This window comes from Vulpes vulpes, chromosome 3 (genome assembly GCF_048418805.1).
Source record: "Vulpes vulpes isolate BD-2025 chromosome 3, VulVul3, whole genome shotgun sequence".
NCBI classification, from domain to species: domain Eukaryota; kingdom Metazoa; phylum Chordata; class Mammalia; order Carnivora; family Canidae; genus Vulpes; species Vulpes vulpes.
Genome location: NC_132782.1, coordinates 77,099,276 through 77,123,058, shown reverse-complemented (window position 1 = coordinate 77,123,058; position 23,783 = coordinate 77,099,276). Strand labels below are relative to the sequence as shown.

Sequence of the window (23,783 nt, the reverse complement as noted above, 5' to 3'; positions counted from 1 at the left end):
TAGGTCTAATTTGTGGTATCTCTAACTGATAGTTTGCATTTTAAGGTTAAGATATTTTATTGCTTCCAGATGGTCAGCTAACTTCCAGCCAGAGGAATATTACTGAAGAGCTTAAGAATAGCTATGATGCAAAGAGAGATTTTAATTATCATGTAAAGGATCTAATTAAAAAGACATACAGTAGTCGGCTTTTCACATGCTCAAGCCCATAAAAATCAGTAGTTTAAAAAATTACCTTGAGAAAGAAATTGGAAAATTATTCAATTTGAAGCAGAGACACTTGAGGAATTTCTTGAATTGAGGAACCAGAATTAGGTTAACTGCTTATTCCTAGAGGCCTTGATTTCCACGTTCTTCCTTCCTTTCTGTTTAGTGGCACAAACTGGTAGGAGTTCAAGTCTTTTTGCTTCTTTGTTAGTCTACTTCTGGAATGAGGCAGATTTTCTGAAATCAATCAGTCAATCAATCAACTCAGTAAACAAGGAGTTGATTTCTTGGTCTCTGAACTTGAGGCCTGTGTTCAGATCCAGATTCTTCCATTTATTGGGTGACCTGGGACAAAGAACATAGCCTCTTTGAGCGTCATCTCTGGTGTGTAAAATGGTGAGCTGTCTCCTGAGAGTTTCTGGAGTGTATCATGAGACAATGAATTAGCTGCTGTTATCTGCCGAGTTTCAGAATGTGTACTCATTCACAGACAGATGAGGCTGAGGACTCTAGAAGACAGGCTCCTAGCAGGAATTCTATAGCAAGGTATTCGACAATGTACTGTTTCTTCTGTGACTTTCTCTCCCTGACTCCTGAGCTTTGCGACATAGGGACATTTTGCAAGAGGAGGGGTGGGTTTTGTCACAGGGATGAACAGAAGATCCTGCTGCAGATAAACTGAGCTCTTGGGACTTCATGATTTGGAACCAGATGGCTATTGATGAGTGATATAGTGACACTGGATAGACACATCTTCCCATGATGCCCCTGCACTTATCTGCATCAGGATCTCCATCCACCATCCCCATTTTCTATATTTGGTACCTGGGGCCAATGCTAGAACAAAAAAGCTGAAAATGGCCAGCAAAACTCAACTGAAAGCCTGTCCCATCTGTGTTCTTCCCCTTTGTGGCCTCCTGTCATCCTAAAGTCTCCATTCTCTCCCCATTCTACCTCTCCTTCTCCTTTCCCGTTCAACCCAAGGGATTAGTTTGATTGGAATAAATCTGAGGTCTCCAAATATGTTAATCCTCTTCTTGGAGAGTGAAGTTATCACAGCCCAGTCTTTATAGCTCTGCAGAGTGCAAGCTCTGAGGCTTGGCCAGAGGCTATGAGAAAGGAAAGACATCCCTCCTTCCACTGCTCTGGTTTGGAGACCCTAATTTATTGGGCACCAAGGCTGTTCCCCTTGATAAACACAAGGCAACCCAACAGTGGATATAGCTTGTGAACTCTTTCCATTTCTGTTTTCTACCTTCAATTGTTGGTCATGTTTTTTGGTTAAAAGGAGGTAGATGAGAGCCAGTGGGATCATTATGGATGAATGAGCTGTGGTCTCTTCTCCCATGAATCATCAATGGGTATGTTCTATTTTCTGGAATTGGTAGACCTCATAAGGTAGAAAGTTAGCCCAAGTCAAAGAATGTTTAATTTGTTAACTTGAGTGACTGTAATAGACTTGCCGAGTGGGGGTTGTAGGTAGCTAATACTCCCTAGAATATCCTTTATCTCTACTTTCCTTTTCTTCCTTCCTGCCTGCTATGTTCAGAAGTCAGATTTAAAAGAATGAGAAGGTTCTAGATCATACCTCTTTTCTCCCAGAAACAAAGCACAGAGCCTTAACAAATGTAGCAGGTGTCAGCTGCATCCAGAAGCCCAGGCTAGTTCACATAACTATTGTGAACAATGAGCTTCAGGTAATTAGGATAAGTAGCTCTGAGAATTAGGATAGGGCAAATCACTCCCTACTGCCAAGTACATAGAAGAGTGGGACTTGTGTCTAGAACATCTAAAGTACTCTGACAAATCAATGGAATAGTAGTATACAATCTATTAAAAATAGGAAAAAGACTTGAACGAGCATTTCATGAAGGAAGATTTATGAATGACCTACAAGCAATGAGATACCATTTCATACCCCCTAACATGGCTAAAAGGAAAAAGGCTTCCCATACCAAAGCATCAGTGAGGATGCAGAAGAACTGAATCTCTCGGATGTTGCTGATGGGGATATAAAACGCTACAGCCACTTGCAAAGTCAGTTTTGCTGTTTCTGTTGAAGTTAAAGATACATTCACCATATCTACCAGTGATTCTCCTCCCAGGTATTTACCTGAGAGAAATAAAGACGTATGTCCATACAAAGACTGGGTGGATATTCATAGCAGTTTTATTTATACTAGCAAAAACTGGAAACGATCTAAGTTCCACGAACAGAAGAATAGATAAATAAATGGTAATATCTATATGAAGGAATATTACTTAGCAAAAAAAAGGGAATGAATTATTGATACATGTTGTTATGTGAATGAATCTCAAAATAGTTGTTCTATGTAAAAGAAGACAGCCAGACCAAAAACAGAGTATGTATGTTTAACTTTATTTATAAAGAAAATAAATGAGTGTCTTCCTGGGACTGGAATAATCAACCACAGAGGGGCATGAGGGAACTTTTTTGCGGTGATGAAAATATTCTCGCCTTGTGAGGGGATCTTGACATTTGCTACAACATGGATAAACCTGGAGAATGTTATGCTAAATGAAACAAGCCAGACACAAAAATAGAAATAACTGCATGGTCTCACTTATCGGTGCAATCCAAAAAAGTGAAATACATAGAAGTAGAGATGAAAAATAGTTAATAGAGGTGGGGAGGTGAAGAAAACAGGGAGATGTTGGTCCAAGGATGGTTGGGTGGTTCAGTGGTTGAGTGTCTGCCTTGGGATCAGGTCATGATCCCAGGGTCCTGGGATTGAGTCCTGCACCGGGGCTCCCTGAGAGGAGCCTACTTCTCCCTCTGCCTATGTCTCTGCCTCTCTTTATGTCTCTCATGAGTAAATAATAAAATCTTTAAAAAAAACAAAGATACAGTTAAGTAGGATGAAGTCTCTAGACTTCAGAGAGATCCAATGTGCAGCATATGACTGTAATTGGCAATGCTGTATAGAATGTGGGAAATTTCCTAAGAGTATAGATTTCAGGTGCTTTTATCACACAAAAAGGTAACTATTTGAGAAGATATGTTAATTAGCTTGACTGTAGTAATCATTTCACTATGCATATGCATATTAGATCATGTTGTACACCTAAATATATATACAATTTTTGTTAAAAAATAAAAAGTAAATATGTAGGTCACTGACTAAGTAAAATATTCTTTATCTTGAAAATCACACTGAGGTGGACACTTGACGGGATGAGCACTGGGTGTTTTTCTGTATGTTGGTAAATTGAACACCAATAAAAGTTAATTAAAAAAAAAAAAAAAGAAAATCACAATTGTTATGGGAGTGAATATATTTGTTAAAACTCACTGAAATGTACATTTAAAACTGACACCTGTTGTTATACGTAATTCACACCTCAATAAATTGATTTTTTTTAAATAGAAAAGCACAACTCTAAACCCAAACCAATGAGCACAACCAAAAATATTGCTAAGACTTCTGAGTGGGCTGAGGAATTACCCGGGGGGAACTATAACCAGAAGTCACAGGAGGGAGGCGGATTAGCTGTGCCAAATCAGAAGTTTTTGGTGTTTCTTTGAGAAGGATTTTTTTGTCAGCAGAATTTCCCCACCCTAGTAGTGTGTGCATAGCTGTCTCTCTGCAACAAAAATAGTGGGTTGCCTGGTGAAGATTGAAGGACAGACAACAGGCTGGTAGTCCTACATAAAATCACGTCTATCACGCGAAGAGTATTCATTCGTCTGAAGTGGCAGACGATAATGGTAAATCAGAGATTTCAGAGCTCAGAAAATGTCAGCTCACCAGCTTTTGCTAGGCCTGCATTGAGACATGAATATTTTAAGCTTAGGGATGCTATTACGGGTCTGGAAGGCCCAGGGCAGGTGTTCTGATATTGGCTTTATGGATACCCGCAAGGAAATTCTCCTGTGTATTGGACACAAACAGGCTTTCCCTTCCTAGAAGATTCAAATATCTCCTGTTTCCTTTTAGAGGAATAAAAGGCTGGATGTACAACCACAAACACAAATCAAATCTCAGTGGAAATGCTCCAGAATTCAGATTGAAGGGACATCAAGAAGGGCCGCTGGGGGCTCACACACATGACCCATTCAGACAAGAGAGGGGTCTTGACCATTCATTCATTTATTTCTTCAGGCCATTTGTTCACTCGTTCATTCAGTCAATATTCCTTGTGAAGCTTCTGCATGCAAAGTATCTGAGACAGAGCATGTTCCTGATTGTGTCTCACAGTCCATTTGGAGATAAACATGTGAACAAGTAATTATGATGTAGTCTGATCATTGAGGTGAGTGTTCACGAAGATATGAGAATATAGACAAAGGAGTAACTCACGCAATCTAAGGAATTAGGAAAGGTTTTGTGCACACTCGGGGTGGAGGGTGGTACTTACTGGACAGAGGTGCCAAGGGCCAAGTTGGTGAGAGATCCCTGACCTTTCACCTTCCCTAAAACAATCCAGGTGAAGATATCACCTATGTTTTCTCTAGGCCCATCGAAGGCTGAAAATACCAGAAAAATGAGGAAAGGGGGAAAGTTGTTTAGAGTACCTTCAGTTCTGGGATGAAAAGGATGGGCAATCTTATTTCCTATGAGCCATCTTCTGGATATAAAGAAAATAGCACTTTGGTATCATTTATTCATTCATTTTACTTATTAATGTGCGTGGATGTGTTTATTGATCGCCATCATGCCATTGTACACATACATTTTTCCCAAATCCACAAGGTGGTGGGATCTGGTTACATCATTCTTGATTTTTCATTCTTTGTTTTGCCTTGCCTTTTTTCCTTTTCCTCTTTGAGAGATTTCCACCTACTTGTCCTCCTAGGCAAGAAGATCAATAAGAAAAAAATGTCATTCACAAATTTTGCAGTGACATTCTGAAAAGGCAGGTTAACAATAGTGCGCTCTGAGGCTGATTGTAGCAGAAGGAGGGTGGCACCTTCTCTGCCCTGACTTCTCTGACACAGCCTCTCCCTTCCCAGTTGGGGGGTTTTGATATCTACCCCCACGAATGTGTAGTAAAGATGAAAGTAGTTAAGGCTTAGCTCTGGGGCAGGGTTTGCTAAAGTGGGGTACCCATACCTCTAATGAAACCTGAGAAAAATGAGGTGGTCTATGGATGGCTGTTTTTTTGCGAAAAAGTTAATCACTTAATGGGCATTACAGGCACATATAGCTTATAAAATAGAGCTATGAAAAAAAGGCAGCAGCCTGTAATGGTTCAAAGCATGAGCTCTCGAGTTACGACCACTTGGCAAATCCAGGCTCTTCCACTTACCAGCTGTTGAAACTGTGCCTCGGTTTCCTTAATTGTTAAGTGGGCATGATAATAATAACAGCTACCTTATAGGGCTCTTATAAGGATTAAAATGAGTTAATGCATGTAAAACATCAATAAACTACATAAGCAAAACATTAAATAAATTAAAACGTGTGTCAGAAGCATGATGCATAATAAGCATCTGACAAAACTCCACTTATTATTTTGTGGCTGTTACTGTTTCAAATGTAGCTACTTGAAAACAGAAGGGTTTGTTTGAATAAAAAAGTTCTGCAGTTAATAGTACAGTTGGTACTTAAACATGAAAACACTGGTAAATCCATCCACAGTACAGGGGGTTAGGGTGACTGTAATGAACACAACCCCAAAGTTCAGTGGCTTAAAGCACAAGAAATTTACTGTTTTCTTAACCTCATGGGACAGATATTCCCATGAGCAGGTGGTTTTGCTCTATATGGGGTTTCAGAGCCCCAAGGTCTTTTCGTCTTGAGGCTCTCTCTCTACCTGCCCTGCGAGTTTCCTCGTACCTTCAGGCTTGGGGCAGGTTGCCACCTTTGGGTTCTGGCACAGGCAAGGGGAAGGAAGGCTGGCTGCTGCCTCACAGTCCGCAGCCGGGCAGTGGCCACCCCACTTCAGCTCACATTCTGTTGGCTTCAACTTCATTGCGTGAGACTGGGAAGAGCAATGTAGCTGTGTCCCTGGTTTTGATGGACAGTTACTGACTCCGAATGTTAAATGATTGAAGTTTGGGGAATACTGATCTTGGGATTGGTAGTGGGATTCTTCCAAGGGCTAGAGCCAAGGAGCAAGATTGCCGTTAAGGGCTTCCCTGTGACAGGGAATGGCTGATGAATTTTAAGGCCCCTGGCACTTAAAACTGACCTTTACCCTTTATTTTTCTGCATTGTAATTCCCATGATACACGCAGCTCTTATGGAAACTCTGTTAGGACTTGGAAAGTTAGGAGTTAGGAAACTCATACTACAGCTTTGAGTTTGGGGGTAGCTGGGATGTGACGGATGGGGGACTGGGATGGGCAGGATAATGCTTCCCCTCAAACCTCACCAAGATCATTCTAATGATCATCACGTTATCATTCTAATCCCCAGAACCTAGGAATATATTGATGTGTATGCGAAGGGACTTTGCAGACGTGGTTAAGATCGAAGACCCCGAGATGGGAAATTAGCCTGGATTTTCCAGATGGCTCCAGTCTGATCCTGTCAGTCCTCATAAACAGAATCTTTTCTGGCTGCAGTCGGAGAGCCAGAGATGGCAGTACGCATTCTTCCCTAGATGCCCCAGAAAGGAATACAGCCTGCCAGTCACCTTGATCTCAGCCCAATGAGGACCGTGTCTGGCTTCTGATCTATGGGACTATGAGACCAACTTGTGTTGTTTTAAGCCTCTAAGTTTGTGGTAAGTTTTCACAGTTAATACAGGGACCTGCATCCTCAGTTTGGAAGAAATGGTGAAGCAGGAGCAGGAGACATGGAAAAATACTAACTGGAGGGACACCTGGGTGGCTCAGTCAGTTAAGCATCTGCCTTTGGCTCAGGTCATGATCCCAGAGTCCTGGGATTCTGTCCCACATTGGGCTCCCTACTTAGTGGGGAGCCTGCTTCTCCCTCTGTTGCTTCCCTGCTTGTGCTATCTCTGTCTCTGTCAAATAAATAAATAAATAAATAAATAAATAAATAAATAAATAAAATCTTAAAAATATAAAAAAATTAACTGGAAATCCAAGGGTTTTGAGCCTGAGGTGACAGGGACAGCCAGGTGAAGGTGAGCAACCCCAGAGAATCTTTCCCTTAGAAGTACTTGGGAGGACATTGGGTTTCGTGCAGCAATTTGATGGAGGATCTTAAAGGAAAAGGTGGCCCAAGGACCCAGGGGACAATCAGATTACATGCCCTTGGCCATGAGTCAGGTAAAGATAAAAATACCACCAACTTCCATTCATCCCAGAAATTCCACCTGCACCACGAGAATTCCCCAGAACCTTGTTCTTTTTCAGAATACTTGCAGAGTATTTGGGGCTGTTCCACATGGACTCTCAAAAATTATGCTGTCCTGTGTATTTTCTCCAAACAAGCTTTTGCATTCAGCAAACTAGCCCAGGAAGCTGTGGTTTCAAAGGCCACCTCCCTAGGCTGCATGAAGCTACCCAGCAGAGCCAGTCTTGAGTCCAACCTACCACCCATTATAGAAAACCTGTTGTTCTGTATGGACCAGTAAATATGTCATGAGAAAGGTATCATGGGGTTTATGAACATGCATTTCATCTGGCTCTGGTGCATAGGTTAGCAGGTATCAAGTTGTGAACAAAAAAGATGTGTCAAAACATGAAGAAGCAGAATTCTAGTCCTTGGAAAAGAGCATGGGGATTAATGACTTAACAAATGCCTCTAGCTCCCCTGCCTCTGACCTTAAGCATTCATATCCGTTCTTGTTAGCAGGACAAGGACTGGCACGGGGCTGAGTGGGGTCGGGGAGGGGGGCAAAGGCACTGCAGGGTGGTGGGCTTTGATTGATGTGCCTCTCACGGATGGTTTGAGCCTCTGGCCATCTACTTCCTTTCTTTTTTTAATTATTATTATTAAAAAAAATTTTTTTTTCATCTACTTCCTTTCTGATCTGCCTCTTCCACTCAGGCCAGAGCCCTACTGAGCGGCATCAGCATCATAGCATCTGTGGCCCATGGTGAGAAAAGCTTGGTCTCTCAGCCTCTCCTCCACATGCTCATACTCACCCCAAAGCCAAAGCAAGCAGGAGTCCAAGAAGTGTTTTTATTCATAGTAACAACAGGCAATGAACAGAAAGTGAAAAGTTGCTTTTGAGTTCCTTACTCACACTTTTTCTCTCTTTTTTTTTTTTTCACTTAGAACCTATGACAATATTTTGGTTGTTATAAATGTTCATTAAATTAAGAAAAGTTGCATATTACAGTATGGCAGTTCCTCCAAAAAATAGAAATACCATATGATCCAATAATTCTACTACTGGTTATTTATCCAAAGAAAATGAAAACATTAATTTGAAAAGATATATGCATTTCTATGTTTATTGCAGCATTATTTACAATAGCCAAAATATGGAAGTAACCTCAGTGTCTGTTGACAGATGGATGATTTAGGAAGAAGTGGTATACAGTGGAATACTCTGCAGCCTTATGAAGGATGAGATCATGCCATTTGCAACAACTTGGATGGCTCTAGAGGGTATTATACGAAGTGAAATAAGACCGAGAGGGACACCTGGGTGGCTCAGTAGTTGAGTGCCTCCCTTCGGCCCAGGGCATGATTCTGGAGTCCCAGGATGGAGTCCCACATCAGGCTCCCTGTAGGGAGCCTGCTTCTTCCTCTGCCTGTGTCTCTGCCTCTCTCTGTGTCTCTCATGAATAAATAAATAAAATCTTAAAAAAAGAAGACCGAGAAAGACAAATATCATATGATTTCAGTCAGAAACCCAGATGAATAAACAAACAAAAAAGCAAAATCAGACCTATAAATACAGAGAACAAACTGATCGTTGCCAGAGGGGATGGGAAAATGGGTCAAGAGTAATAGGAGATGGGATCCCTGGGTGGCACAGCAGTTTAGCGCCTGCCTTTGGCCCAGGGCGTGATCCTGGAGACCCGGGATCAAATCCCACATCGGGCTCCCGGTGCATGGAGCCTTGCTTGTGTCTCTGCCTCTCTCTCTCTCTCTCTCTGTGACTATCATAAATAAATAAATAAAAAATTTTAAAAAAGATGCTTTGTTAAAAAAAAAAGAGTAATGGGAGATAATAGGCTTCCCATTATGAAATGAGTAAGTCTTGGAAATAAAAGGCATGGCCTATGGAATACAGTCAATGGTTTTGCAATAGCATTATATGGTGACAGAGAGTAGCTTCCTTGTGGTATATAAACTTATCCAATCACCATGCTGTACACCTGAAACTAATGTAACATTGTGTGTCAGCCATAGTAAAAGAAAAAAATTGTATATATAAATAAAATAGAAGCTTGGGCATACCAAAAGACTGGAGTGAGGTTCATGTACATTTGAGAAGGGCATTGCCAGGGCACCTGGGTGGCTCAGTGGTAGAGCATCAGTCTTTAGCTCAGGTCATGGGAGTCCTGGGATTGAGTCCTGCATCAGGCTCCCCACAGGGAGCCTACTTCTCCTTCTGCCTATGTCTCTGCCTCTTTGTGTCTCTTGTGAATAAATAAATAAAATGTTAAAAAAAAAAAAAAAAGAAGAGAGAAGAGCCTTTCCATTCCAAGGTATTCCCAAGGGAGCTGCCCTTGGGAGGGGTATGGGGTCCCTGAGTGAAAATAAGAAGAAGTCTGGCGGCAGGGAGGAGGGAAGGGCACTGGGCCCTCTGCAGCACTGACTCTCTGAACAAACCGGCCCAGCCCACCAGTCCCCCATGGTTAGGCAGAGTTATTTCTCCTAAGTGCAATTCAATAATTTTGATGTTATAATTTATTTGTTCCTTACATCTCCTCCTAGACAATAAACCCCACAATGCCCTGCACACAACAGTACATGACAAGTACTTGAGAAATGTTCAATTAATGAACAAATCAATGAATAGGTACTTTGTAAGTTTGTAGATAAATCTGTGGATAATTTGTAGATAGAAAGGAGTTGGGGGTTCTCTGTTAGGGCTTCCCAGGGGACTGGGATGATAAACTGGGCCTTAAAATGGTCATTGAGTTTTAGAAGGAATCCAACTTCTAATGGAAAGGAAGCATTTTAGTGAAAATGTAACCCCAGGGGTTCCATTCAAGTTGGCCAATAGGAAACCATTGCTCTTTAATGGCAGACCCTACCAGGACAAGATGTGAGATGTGTATGCCCATTATACATACAGTTCTTCAGAAATCATATACATGTGTGGCCCTCAATGTATATATTAAATATCAGTATATTTATTATATTTCTTTCTTATTTTGGGTAACAGTAAACGAAAGTTCTAATATTTTCTTCCCATACCCCAGTGGGTTGCTTTGTGTGCCCACATCCTCCTGGACAACGTGATCATGGCCAGAGAAGAAGGCCCTGGGGTTCAGAGGTGGCCTAGGTCTCTTGGACAGGTGAACCTCGTCTTGATGCATGTTTCTAGCAATGACAAGGCTTTCTCAATTCTAGTGATTTTAATAACAGTAATAATAACCAATATATACGGAGTGTTGAGAAGTACCATGGCCAGACCACATGTAGCAAAAGGACTTTGATCCTCGCAACCTCTGCAGCAGCCAGCCTGGGAAGCCCAACCCCAATCTCTGCAACCATTAGCCCCCAAGGGTGAAGAATTGCTCAGTAACTGCCAGCTTCTCTAATTTTTGTCCCTGCTTCCAACTTAGGATCAACCAAAGAAAGCCAAATATGCTCCCATCATCAACCCTGAAGAATGCCCCACTTCTAGGGACTCTGCCTGCAGCTTCCCCAGGCCAATGGCCTTCAACCTGGGCTTATCTGAAGCTCCCCCCTCCCCCGACTTTCTTTACTATTAAACTCTCTCCTCTGCCTTTGAGTCAACACAAATGATGGTTGACTCTTGCAACAGCAAACTCTGAATCAACAGCCTTTGCTTGTCCTCAGCTGGTGGTCTTTGTTTCCACAGTGCTTACTACATGCCTACCACTGGCTAAGCGATTTACACATTAGCTATTTATCCTTCACAGCTGTAGTAATATAATGGATAGTATTCCTGTTTAGTAGCTCTGGAGGCAGGCAACACCCCAGAGAAGTGAGGTGACTTGCCCAGGGTCACACAGCTATGAAGCAGTGAGGCTAGGCTGAGATGTATACAAGCATGGCACACAGCATTGGCCCTCAGCATGGCCTCTCCCCATCTGCATAGCCCCCCCCACTCACTCCACCCCCCATTACTATGTCCTGTGAATTCTTGAAGGGGAGAAGGGTAGATTCTTGTCTTCTTTTTTTCTTCCCCCCCAAAAGCAAACCCTCCAGTGAAGTAAGTCAGACAGAAAAGACAAACACTATGATCTCACTTACATGTGGAATGTGAAACAAAAACAAAAACAAAAACAAAAACAAAAACAAAAACCCCTCATAGATGCAGAGAAAAGACTGGTTGGCGGTTGCCCAGAGGTGGCAAAATGGGGAAAGCGGGTCAAAAGGTATATGCTGCTAGCCGTAGAGTAAATAAATGTCTGGGGATGTAACGTACATCATGTTGACTGTAGTTAATACTGTATTGTGTATCTGAAAGTTGCTAAGATAGAAGATCTTAAAAGTTCTCATCACATAAAAAAATATCTGTAACTCTGTATGGTGACAGGTGACAGGCAGACTTACTGTGCTGATCATTTCACAGTGTACACAAATATCACATCATTATGCTGCACACCCGAAACTAATATAATGATATGTGTCAATTATATCTTATTAAAGAAATCAAATAAAACCCCCAGTTTCTGTTGCTCAGGGTTTTATGGGAGTGATGGCTCCACCTCTGTGCTTCCAGCAAGAGTAAATAAGTAGCTTGGCAAAGCCTCTGCAGAGAGAGGGGCCCCTCCTTTTCCTGATGAACCTCCAACTCTTTCTAGCTTCTGTGATAGATCAGGGTGAGACGTGAGAGATTTTTAACAAGCAAGGAAAGGTGACACAGGTAAGTTAGAGCTTCACGTCACGTGAGCCATGGTTGATGAGTGGAAAACGTATGTAGAATTGTAATCCTTCTTGGACTGCGGACAGAAATACATCCATTTCCCTCCTTTCAGCGTGCTAAATAAACTTACCAATAGACCTCTTTTTAAAAGTGTTTGCAGTTGGGCACCTGGGTGGCTCAGTGGTTGACTATCTGTCTTTGGCTCAGGTTGTGATCCTGGGGTCCTGGGATCGAGTCGCACATCGGGTTCCCTGCAGGGAGGCTGCTTCTCCCCCTGCCTGTGTCTCTGCTTCTCTCTGTGTGTCTCTCATGAATAAATAAATTTTAAAAATCTTTAAAAAAGTGTTTGCAGTTTAACTGAGTTTTATGATCGGGAAAGATTTTTGGAGCTCTCCAAAAGTCAAGCACTTATTTGCTCCTAGAACCTGGATCTCTTGGTGAGCAGGCCACAGAGGCTCCGAGGTATAGTTTTGTTGGTTTTACAAGCTGGACTGGGGACCAGCGGTGTGCAGTTGGATGGCATCTGGACTGAGGGAGGTCGCCCACCCCTCTGGGAGTCTCTGGTTCCAGGACAATTGATGACTCTGTAAATGAGTCCTTCCGTCCCTGAGTATGTGGTTTAAATGGCTAGGGGTGCTCCTCCCAGGCCTGACAATTTCCTCGGCAGGCAGACGCTGCTCAATTCAGTTCCTTCACGTTAGTTCAACCTTCATCCATACAAGCTGCTGGCCTTCATCCAGAGTCTTCTTTCTTCTCTCAACATATGCAAGCAACCAGAGAGTTCCACCAACCCGGTATGCCTTGGAGCCACCGATTTCACAAGCAGCTGGCATACAATAAATATTGAGTTGATTACGTTTCTGCATATCCAACATATGCCAGGCAGGTTTTTAACTTTTTGGTGTCTCGGCCCACACTGGGAATCCGAAGGAGGTTGGAGGTCTTTTCCCCCAGGGAAATGCCCAGGTAACACCCACTCACCAATTTCCGCATTGGATTGGGGGGTGTTTATGGACTTGTGAAGTCTACCTTGGGCACTTCTGTGGGGGAGGAACTGGTTAGGATCAGGGAGTTAAGAACTAAGGATCCAACTGCAGTTAAATACCCCCAACTGGTAACGTCTCCCAGCTTGGGGTGAGGTCAGTTTCCCTAAGCGTGTGCTCTTGCTTGGATGCACCTTAGCAAGAAAGAAGGTGGTGAGATTAATTCAGAGGTGGGGATTGCTGGGCTGGGGACCCTGGGAGCGTAGGCATAAGAGAGTGTGTGAACTGTGGCCAATCCTGGGAATGTGTTTGAAATAAACAAGCAATCAGAACTAGAGAGTAACCAGGAAGGGTAGAGAAGGAACTCAAGAGAGGCTGGAAGGGCTTAGGTACTTGGGAGGGAGGCAGGGGTTGCTGGTGGCTGGAGAAGATGTGTGTTTGGAATTGTGAGTGGGGAATTTTAGTGCAGGATTGCAAGAGTGCAGGCAGTACTTCTGTGAGGATAGGGCTCAGGATGTGAGCCTGACACTGGGCCACTTTATGGACTTGTGGGTGTCAGATGTCATTTAGGAATGTAGAAGCTGTGCGGGATGCATGTGGAAAGTGCGGAGAGAAGCCTGTTAGGGAGTATGGTAAGATCATCAGTTATGTTGAGCCAGGGACCTCTCCCACCCTGGAGGGCGAAAAGAAATCTCTCTGAAGTTGAATCTTGCCTGGAAACAACCCCAGGGCTCAGAGGGTGCTCCCTCGGCTTTGTTTTCTGTCTCCTACTCCCAAATAGGCACATGCTTGGGAGTCAGACCCACGTGGGTTTACAGCCACTCACTACCGGGGACCTTAGCCCCTGGCCTCAGCCTCCCTGGCTTCGGTGTTGTCGGCTGAAATGCTAGAAAATGATTTTTGCAGCAGTTTCCACTGGTTGTTGTTAGATTCCATCTGGGTCCTCAGCGAGAAATTGTGGGGACCCTGCCTGCCCCGGCTCCTGCCAGGGAGCTATTACCCAATAACTCAGGTTTCTACTCCCTTGGCTCCTTTCCTAGCCAACATGTGTGTCTAGAAATGGTCCCTTGGGTTATTTATTTTTTTTATGCAGCTTTTTCATTCAACTGTTTTTGTATTCACTTTTTGCAGGTTATATAAAGCAAAAACCATGAAGATCCGATTGAACCCAGGCACCAAGTTCCAAGGGAATAAATTAAAAAAAAAAAAAAAAGCTCTATTTTTTCCATGCACTTTTCTGTTAAAAAACCAATAGTTAAAATAACAAATAAGCAACAAAAGCCCCAAAGCCCCAAACCCAATAGTAAAGGGAAATAAAAACTTTAGTGAGGTGGAAACGGTGAGGCGGAGACCACCAGGTTCCTTGGCCTCTGCTGCCCATCCCTATCAGTTGGCGGTCGGGTTTCTTTTTCAGGCCCCGGGAGGAAGCACATCCAGGAGGGTCTTTGAATTCCAGCCTGCGAAGCGCCTGGCTTTGGAAAGAGGACGACGTCGTGGAAACCCGGCAGCAGACACGCTCCTTGGATAAAATGCGGGCGGGCCCGAGGCCCGGGACCGGGACGTCAGAGCGTTCCCTCCCTCGGACAGCGCGCCCAGCCGCCAGCCGCCAGCCGCCCGGCTCCCCAAGTAACAGGATCCGGGGTTCCAGGCCGGATCTTCCCTCCAGCCATTCGCGGCCACGCAAAGCGGAGCTGCGAGCACACGAGCGCACCGCGCGGGATGTCTTCATCGCCTCCCAGCACGGAGCGAGCCGCCGGCCCGGGGAGCGCGGAGAAGCGCGGGGCCCCCCGACCCCGCAGCAGCCGGCGGGACTTGACTCGCCCCGTCCCGCGCGCGGCCTCCTCCCCGGCGCCCCCGCCCTTCCCGGTGCGCGCGCACGAGCCGGCGAGCGGGGAGCTGGGGAGCCTCGCGCCCGGCAGCCTGCGGGCGGCGGCGGCCGACAGGCTCGCGGGGACTCGCGCGCCCAGGGCGGCGGGGGCGGGGGCGGGGGCGGGGCCGGCGCCGCCGCCGCCGCCGCCGGTCCCCTCGGGCCGCGCCCCGCCCTCTGCCGCCACCTGCGCGTCCGCTCGGGGCTCTCCGAGCCGCGGCCGGGGGGGGGGGGGGGGCGTGCGGGCTCTCGGCGCCGCAGCGGCGGGATCGGCGGGGATCGGCGTCTGGCTCCGCGGCGCGCGGGACGAGCGGGGCTGCCGGTGCGGCGAGCGGAGGGGGCGCTCCCGCGACGCCCCGGGACGGGCCGAGGCAGCCGCTGGGACTTTCGGGCTCCGAGCCCCTCCCGGCCGACGCGGCGCGCCGGCTCCGAGCCAGGCCGCCGAGCCCGCAGGCCCCGAGGGCTCCTGCGCGGGGCGGCTGGGAGCGCGTCCGGGCGGCCGCGGCGCCGTGCGCGCCGGGGAGTGGGGTGGCGGGTGGGGTGTCCCCGGCGCGAGGGGCGGGGAGGACGTCGCGCTCTGCCCCTCGGCCCGCCCCCTGGTGCTGCCCCCACTTTGAGAGTAATTGGGACTTGAGCGTGACTGCGGAGCCGCGAGGATGCGGGCGCCGGGCGCGGGCTGCCCCTGTGCGGGGCGCGATGGAGCGAGTCGGTGAGCGGAACAAAGGCGCCCGCCCCGGGGCGCGGGTCCTGGGCTGAAGACCGCGGCCGCCTGCGGGCGAGGGTGGGGGCCGCGCTCCCCGCGGACGGGCGGCAGCCCCTGAGCCCGGCCCCACCGCGGCCCCACCGCGGCCCCGGGCAGCCCCGGCTCCATCGGAGCGCCCCTCGCCGGCCCGCGGAGAGACCCCCGGCCCCGGCCCTTCGCCGCGCGCTGGGAACTGAGCAGGCGCCTCCGGGAGCACTTCTGCACCCCGAGCCCCCCCCGCGCCCCCGGCCGCCTCCGCTGCCCGAGCATCCGCGCCGCGGGGCCGGGAGAGCCGCTGTGCGCCCCGCCCGCCGCCCCGAGTGCGAGGCTCGCACGGCCCTCGGCTGCCCCGCGCCTCGCCGGAGCCCGAGGGGGCGCGGGTCGGGGGCGAGGGCCGGCCGGGCGTGTTTGATGGCTTCTCTGAGAAGAGTCAAAGTGCTGCTGGTGTTGAACTTGATCGCGGTGGCCGGCTTCGTGCTCTTCCTGGCCAAGTGCCGGCCCATCGCGGTGCGCGGCGGCGACGCCTTCCACGAGCTCCGGCCGCGCGCCGAGGCGGCCAACCTCAGCGCGCACAGCGCCAGCCCCATCCAGGAGGCCGTCCTGAAGCGCCTGTCGCTGCTGGAGGACATCGTCTACCGCCAGCTGAATGGTAAGGACGCGCGCGGGCGTCCACGGGCGCCACGGGGCTCTGCGCGGGCGGGCGGGCGGGGCGCTGTACCCCAGGGGCCCGGCGCGGTGCGGGGGGGGGGCGCACTCCCGGCTCCCGCAGGCTCCCTCTGACCCTTCCCGCCGTGTCCTGGCTGCTGCGGAGAATCGCCTGCTTCTTCTGTGCCCCAGCTGTAAGTTTGCTTTTATTGCGGAAGACACGTCCGTGCAGCTGGCTCCCGGTCCCCGCGTGCGGCCGTCATTACCTGAGGACTCCGGTCCCAGTGCAGAAACTAGTCTCCCGGCCAGGTGGGACGGTGACTTGGACCAAAGGGCTCCGGCAGCTTAGCGTGTGGTGGGGGTCAGACAGGGACGGACGCTGGCGGGCTTGGATGTCTGCAAAGTCAAGGCCTCGGGTCTGGAGCTCACGCGCTCCGGTAGTAAGTCGATGAATATGTCACCTCTCCGGGAGGCGGGCTGCACAGCTAAGCATGAGGACTCCTCCCTTCCTGCTGCCTCCGTGGAGGCTGCTATTAAAAAGCACACCCCGTTTCTCGCTGGAGAGCTGCCTGAGGGTGATTGTTACGGTTCATGGTGGGTTGGGGAAGCAGTGTTTCCGAGTGTAGGAGAGCGAGGCTTGCCACCCAATTAATGACAGTTGTCAGAATCTGTCCCATCTAAAATGCTGCTCTCCTCTGTGCTTCTGGAGAAGGGGGGACATGCTTAATGTACCCTGACCGCATCTGGCCCAGGGGCTGATGGGCCCTTGGACCCACGCTATCCGCAAGGTCAGAGTGAGTATTACCTACCTGAGTACAAGCAGCTCTCCAGGGTCCATAGGGCCTGCGTCCAACGGAGATCCAGGGTTGCCACCTCCCTTCCTGGGCTTCTAACTATCCATCTCATAATGGTTCCAGAACTACAAATTATGGTAAAGATACCGACAAGAGTAATTGGTATAATTTTTGCTCCCCAGGGGTCCCTGCTGGGTCCTTCTAGGTGGGATGTGGTTGGATCTCTGAGCACCCTTTGAAACAGCCCCATTGGTCTTCTTGATGTCATTTAACAGGTATCCAGGGGATGCTTTCAGCCTGTATCTGCCCTGGGGAGTTATAATCCCTGTTTCTTTCCGGACAAATTAGAAGCTTATGGGGGTGAGCCTTTGATTCTACTCAGATACCTGCCAAAGACCTACACATTGGGCCCGAAAGAGAGTGCAAGATAGCCTGGGTCTCACTTCTAGGCTGCACCCAGGGACACAAGTCATTTCAGTATCGGTTTCAATTAGGAAACAAAGTATGGCATAGCCACGCCCCCATATGCCCCAAAGAAGAATAATAAAATCTAAATGGTGTTTACTAAGTGCACAGACATGCAGGGACTCATTTAGTCTTTATAGCAACCCCAGGAGATAGGTGCTGATACTGCCCGCTGTGGGAGCTTGCTCATCGCCACCTAGCCAGGGGGTGGGAGCTGGGAATTGAACTTGGTCTGTTCCAGAATTGAGGTTCTTAGCTGCTACACCAGCCCGCCTCAGCCTTTTGGCATGTGTCAGAGTCAGATGGAGGGCCTGTTAAGCCACAGGTTTCTAGACCTCAGCCCCAGAGTCTCTGATTCAGTGGATCTAGGGTGGGAGCCCCAGACTTTGCATCTCGACTTGCACCGTGGCCCGCTGCCTGCACAGAGCAAGCAAGGAGGAAAGCCCATTCGCCTGGCAGTGCCAGCCGGTTGGGGTAGGGGTGGGCACTTCTGAGAAGCCAAGTGGGCAGGGGATCGGGGTTCTTTGCATGTGAGCTCTTCTGTCATATAAGCAATTTCCCTGGGGGCCAAGGGGCATCCGTTGCTTGGGGCTGGTTGGGTTGGGTGCTGTGGGGTGGGAAGACGGAGCTTTCTCAACTTGTAGCCTCTGAGGAGGAGCTGCCAGGAAGACTGGCTTGAGGGCTTTTCCTGGGCAAGCCAGGAATTCTGGCTGCAACTAGGTGGGTGTTATCTTCCCAGCAGCTAAGTGTAATTTGGAGCAATGTGAAGTCTGGGGGAAGAGGGCAGAGCAGAGTCGGGAAATGGAGAGAACCCTCTTCTCCACCCCACCTGCTGGCGTGTCAGGCCTCTGCTTGCCTTGGGAACTGTGTGTGCCACCTGTTGGTGCAGCAGGCCTGCTGGGGCTGCTGGCTTCAGCGGGGAGGGTAGCCCAGGGTGGCAGGAGTCCCAGGGCCTGGCAGATGGGACCTGGATTCCCTTGTCCACTTGCTCTGCAGCCTGTCTCTGTCCCTTTCTACTAAAGGAGAAGGAAACCTTGACCTTGGTGTTTATTCCTCAGGAATTAGTGGAGGGTCTGTAAGAGCCTGTCACCGGGCCTACTGTAGGGGCAAGGCCACTTGGGACCAGCCCTTTGGGTACAGAGTGTGAGCTGGCCTGTTAGAGGCTGCCCAGATTTCTCTGACCTTCCTGTGGACTCAGGGAGTTCCTCCGGAGGGCCTCAGGGAGAGTTCTGTAGCTCTCCCTGGCCACGAGCACTACTACCCCTAGTGGCTGCTCACTCCCGGAACGGGTTTCCTTGGGTGTCCAGGGTGACCCAGGCTTCCTTAGAATCAGCCCCTCTGTGAAGATTGTCAGTGCCAAAATCATGAGTCCTGCCTTTTGTGTGTGTGTGTGTGTGTGTGTGTGTGTGTGTGCGCCTAAGATTTTATTTATTTACTTATGAGAGACACACAGAGAGAGGCAGAGAGAGAAGGCAGAGGGAGAAGCGGGCTCCCTATGGGGAGCCCAGTGCGGGACTTGATCCCAGGACTCCAGGATCATGTCCTGGGCTGAAGGCAGACGCTCAACAGCTGAGCCACCCAGGCGCCCTGAGTCCTGCCTTTTGAAAAAAACAGTTGTAGGTTGTTGTTGTTACTCTTTTGTTTTTCCTACTACAGGCTGGGAAGGACGCTTTCAAGAGAAAGTGGGGGTGCTGGTATGGCGGGGAAGCACCCAGAGATGAGTTAGGTTTTTCCCCGTGCAGACTGTCTGCAGGGCCCCCACTGCTGGGCCGGCTCCCTGTGCCCCGCGCCTGCACCTGGTCTCTCACCCCAGCGTTCCGCCCGGCACACGGGGCTCCACTTCCCGAGGGCCCAGCTTCCAGGGGCTTTCTGTTTCCTAAGGGGTCATGGTCAAGCCTGGAGGCTGATCGTCAGGGCCCGCCACAGCCAGCTCCCACCAGCATCTCCCATGTCCCCACCTCGCCCAGCGCCTTCTGCCTTCTGCGGCCAGACTGATGGACGCACAGGAACGCCCAGCATTTGCCTTTAGGGTTGTAGCCTCCACATTTCAGCCCCAGCCTTGGAGAAGTTGTCTGGCTTGGCTGTGGCTGCTCCCTTTCTCTATTCCTCCATCCTTTCAAAGTTTGGCTCAAGGTCCTTGCCCTGGGGTGGGAGTGGGGCTGTGCCAGGCCACACGGCGGAGCTCTTCCTGCTTCGGGGTCCTTCTGGAAGCTTTCTTGTCGGCGACTCTTTGCACCCAAGGCTTATATGCTTGTGCCTCCGTGGGTTTATCTCTTGAGCCCAGAACTGGACAGTAGGTTTTTTAAGGGCTTGAACTGTATTTTGGACTTTTTAATACCGCTTCCGTTCTTTAAGCATCTCCCACAGCACCTTGTACGAATGTGGGCATCTACAGTTTATGGGTTGATTCATTGGTTGGGAGCCAGTTTTAGGAGGTACATGATGAACGCGGAGGAAATAGTCTCGACAGTGTCTTGCTTGGGTTGGGCTGGGTGGATGTGGTGAGGAGGAGGGAGCTGGACAGCCTTAGCGGGGAGACCCAGTGTTTCGCAGGCTTCTGGTCTCTGCCATCTTGCTTGCGCCAACATCAGGCTGTTTGGCCCTTCACCCTCCTGACGGAGGGGCCCCAGACCCTTTGGAGGAACTTGGGCGTGAAGCAGTTGTCCAGGTTAGGGAATAATGCATTTCAGTATATTTTCTTTGAATGTGTAGTTTTTATAATACGAATATGGTTTTCTACTTTTTTTTTTTGTAGAAGAAAATTAATTCACATTTATTGTAGGCAATTTGGAAAACCTAAAAGAATTACATGAAAGAAAATAATGCTGTGTTAAGTTAGTTTACGAAATGGTGGCCTGGTGGTTTTGTATGAACATTAGGAAAAATGGACCTAGGGACAGAGGGATTTTCTGTTAGAATTTTCATGGAACTCAGTATGTGACTTGTGAGTTTTGTGAGTTTCTTTCACCTTCTGAGGAAGTTGTTTGTTTCTCTCATTCTAGAGCGGAGAAAAAGGTGAGAAACAGAGATACTGTGTGGCCTAGCGGGGATGACATAGCCAGTGAAGGGCAGAGCCAGGATTTCCTGAATACTCAGTACTTTCCCCAAGCCCGGTGCCCTCCCAAGGAGTCAGGCAGGGTAAAGACACCATTTCACTGTTTTGCTTGCCCCGTGTCAGCCCCGAGCTCTGGCAGCGACCCCCTCCCTCATTGAGCCCCGTGCAGTGAGTCAGAAGGGCGCATGTCACTGCTCCAGTAAGCCCAGGGCAGCTCTGTCATAAGAGGAAATGCAATCGATTCAGGTTAGCTTCCAAATTTAGATTTCAGAAGGATATTGAGTAGAAGCAGGGTTGCCTGAAGAAATTGAAAATCTTTGTGGGAACAGAGAGAAGTCAAAATTACCTATCCGAGTCCTGCCCCCAAGCCTCAGAGGCCGACAAAGCTGAGTCTGAGCTATGGAAAACCAACAGGTTCCCAGTAAGGCAAGCACAGCCCACCCAGCCAGACGCCTAAGGACAGCCGGATGGAGGTAGAGATTTGCTCTCATAGGCCTCATGGTGGAGTCAGAAAGAGAGGGATGGCATTTTATTTTTGTTTTATTGTTATTTTTTTTTAAAGGTTTTATTTATTTATTCATGAGAGACACAGAGAGGCAGAGACATAGAGGGAGGGAGAAGCAGGCTCCCTGCAGGGAGCACGATGTGGGACTTGATCCCAGGACCCTAGGATCACAACCTGAGCCAAAGGCAGATGCTCAACCACTGAGCCACCCAGGTGTCCCTAGAGGGATGGCAATTTGAAGGCGGGTCTTCATGGATGCCAGAGCCGGCCTGGCGCTGTTTCCTCTCTGCTGCCAGGACATAGCTGTGTGCCTGCAGACTCCAGAGTTGGATGAGACCCGCATTTGCTATGGGAAGGAAGTAAGGGGGAAGGAGGAGAGGGCATATTTGTATGAAAATCACTGCAGCGAGTGTCAGAAGGAGGCCAGGGCAGTTTGAGCCTCCATGTGCTGGCTCGTGGCGGGCTTCTGCGGCAGGCAGGGGCCCAGCAGAGCCAGCCTGGGCGCTGGAGGGAGGCTCACTTCTTACCTCTGATGGACTCATACCATCTGGTGCAGCCTCCCCTCCTGGAGAGATGGGGAGCCCGTTCTCGGACAGCCCTGGATGCAGGCACGACTGCGTTGGCCAGTGTGTGCGACAGGCACCCTGCCAGCCGGGTAAGCTGCCGCCTGCCCCAGCTCAGAGGTGGCAGGGAAGAGGCCACCATGTCATTCTCGAGGAAGAAATCCAACCCACTGACCTTTGCTGTTGCCAAATCGGGAGTGTCCTTTGTGGATAGGAGGAATAATTAGAGCTAGAAGTGGCAACGGGAAGAAGGGGCATGGACACGGTAAGGCGCATGTCAGGCGAAGAAAATCTGAGATCAGATAGCCTGCAAGTCCTTTTTAAGAATATAAAATTAGAAAAGGTTTGTTCACTCGGCTGTCAGGGCAGACTGGATTGGATTACTGAGTCTGTCACTTACTGGCTATGTGACCTTGGCCCAATCACTTCACCTCTCAACTGAGAAGTGGGGTCTTCGTAAGTCAGGACGAAATGGGATCCAGGACATGAGACCAAGCCCTGGGGCCCGGCGTGTGACGTCTGGGAGAAGGCGCGGGCACCCAGAGGAACGGACCCTGCTGGCCTGCCCTCCATCACATCCCTGATGCTGGGAACTATCCTGGCCTATAGTAGGTGCTTGACAGATGTTTCTGGCATGAATGCACGAACAGCTAGCCATGCTTTGTGGCGGAGTGGGGTCATTGTTATCAGTGATGTGAATCCCAAAGGGGGTAAGAGGAGGTCGTTTTCCTTTTAACTTGCTCGATCTCTGAGTTAATTGGGATTCTTTTCTCTCCTTGTGTTTGTCTGAGGCTGAATTCTGTTTCCTTCTTCCCTCTTCTTTCTTTCTTTCTTTCTTTTTTTTTTTTAAAGATTTTATTTATTTATTCATAAGACACACAGAGAGAGGCAGAGACACAGGCAGAGGGAGAAGCAGGCTCCCTGCAAGGAACCCGATGCGGGACTTGATCCCAGGACCCCAGGATCACAACCTGAGCCAAAGGCAGGAGCTCATCCACTGAGCCACCCAGACATCCCTTCCCTCTTCTTTCTCTCTCTCCCACTGAACATCTTTAGATGATGCCTTTGGGTGACACCTGTGAGGCAGAGGAGAAGAAATGGAAGCCCCTACATGTCCGATCCCATGACAGAAGCTGCCAGTCGCCCACACGTCTTCAGAGCACCTCCTCACTGCCAGGTGTGGGCCAGTGCCAGGATGTGGAGAGGGGCAGACATCTGTGGTCTAGTTGGGAAGGTGCCTTTGTGGTCTTTTTGGGTGCACAGAAGGTTCTGGAAGGGTAGTAGCTTGAGTGTGGAAGGGTTGAGGCCTGAGCCGGCACCCGCGAGGTGCTTAGCCAGTGAGTGTTAAATTTGAACATGGAACTCAAAAGTTTTGATGCCTGGGGACCAGATGTGGATACAGGTCATAGAAGAGGTTTGGGGCCCTGGACTGGGAAGCTGTGGTGTGGTCGACATGGGGGGCCGTGTAGAGGCAGAGTGTGGGGACCTATGAGAAGCCTTGTGGTGGGAGCTTGCTGGTGAGGCGAAGCTTGTCTAGAGGACCAGGACTTAATTCTGCAGATGTGGGGGGTGCCACTGGGTGATCAGAGTGACATGCTGACATGTCATGGTTCAGTGTTTGCACAAATGGGGGGAAAGTGGGTTTGGATCCAGTGGTGGGTAGAGGTGCTGACACCACTGGCCCAGCCATGCCTCTGCTGCAAGATCCAAGTGGCGCTCTGTGCTCCCAAGACCCTAGTGCCCCTCACTTTGGAGCCCCATCCTTGGCCACATCCCGTGCTAAGCGTCAGCACCTGGAATCGGTCCCTCTGGAAGGTCTGAACCAGCCCTCAGAGCTCTGTCCTGTGCATTCCCCTCGAGCTTGCTCTCCCCTGCCCTCCCCTGCTGCTCTCAACCTCACGGAGGCCCTCCCAGCTGCCCCGTTGCCCCCCAGCCTTCTCTGGCTCTGTGTGGCTCCATCTTTCCACACCTGGACAGTCACTCCCATGGAGAGCCCGTCGGGAATCCTGCTGGCTTCTCCGGGGTCCTCATCTCGGTGTCCTCCACCCCGTTTACC

The 23,783-nt window shown here is 49.3% G+C and overlaps 1 protein-coding gene across 1 annotated transcript in view; it reads left to right on the top strand.

Annotated features, from left to right (window-relative positions):
• Positions 1-15,666: 15,666 nt before the first annotated feature.
• The window catches only part of GALNT17 (polypeptide N-acetylgalactosaminyltransferase 17), a 431,130-nt gene continuing 423,013 nt past the window's right edge, over positions 15,667-23,783 (top strand). Inside the window, exon 1 of the mRNA XM_026017521.2 lies at positions 15,667-16,349. Coding sequence (XP_025873306.2) covers positions 16,112-16,349 — 238 coding nt within the window. The 5' untranslated portion in view covers positions 15,667-16,111. The remainder of the gene's footprint in view (positions 16,350-23,783) is intronic.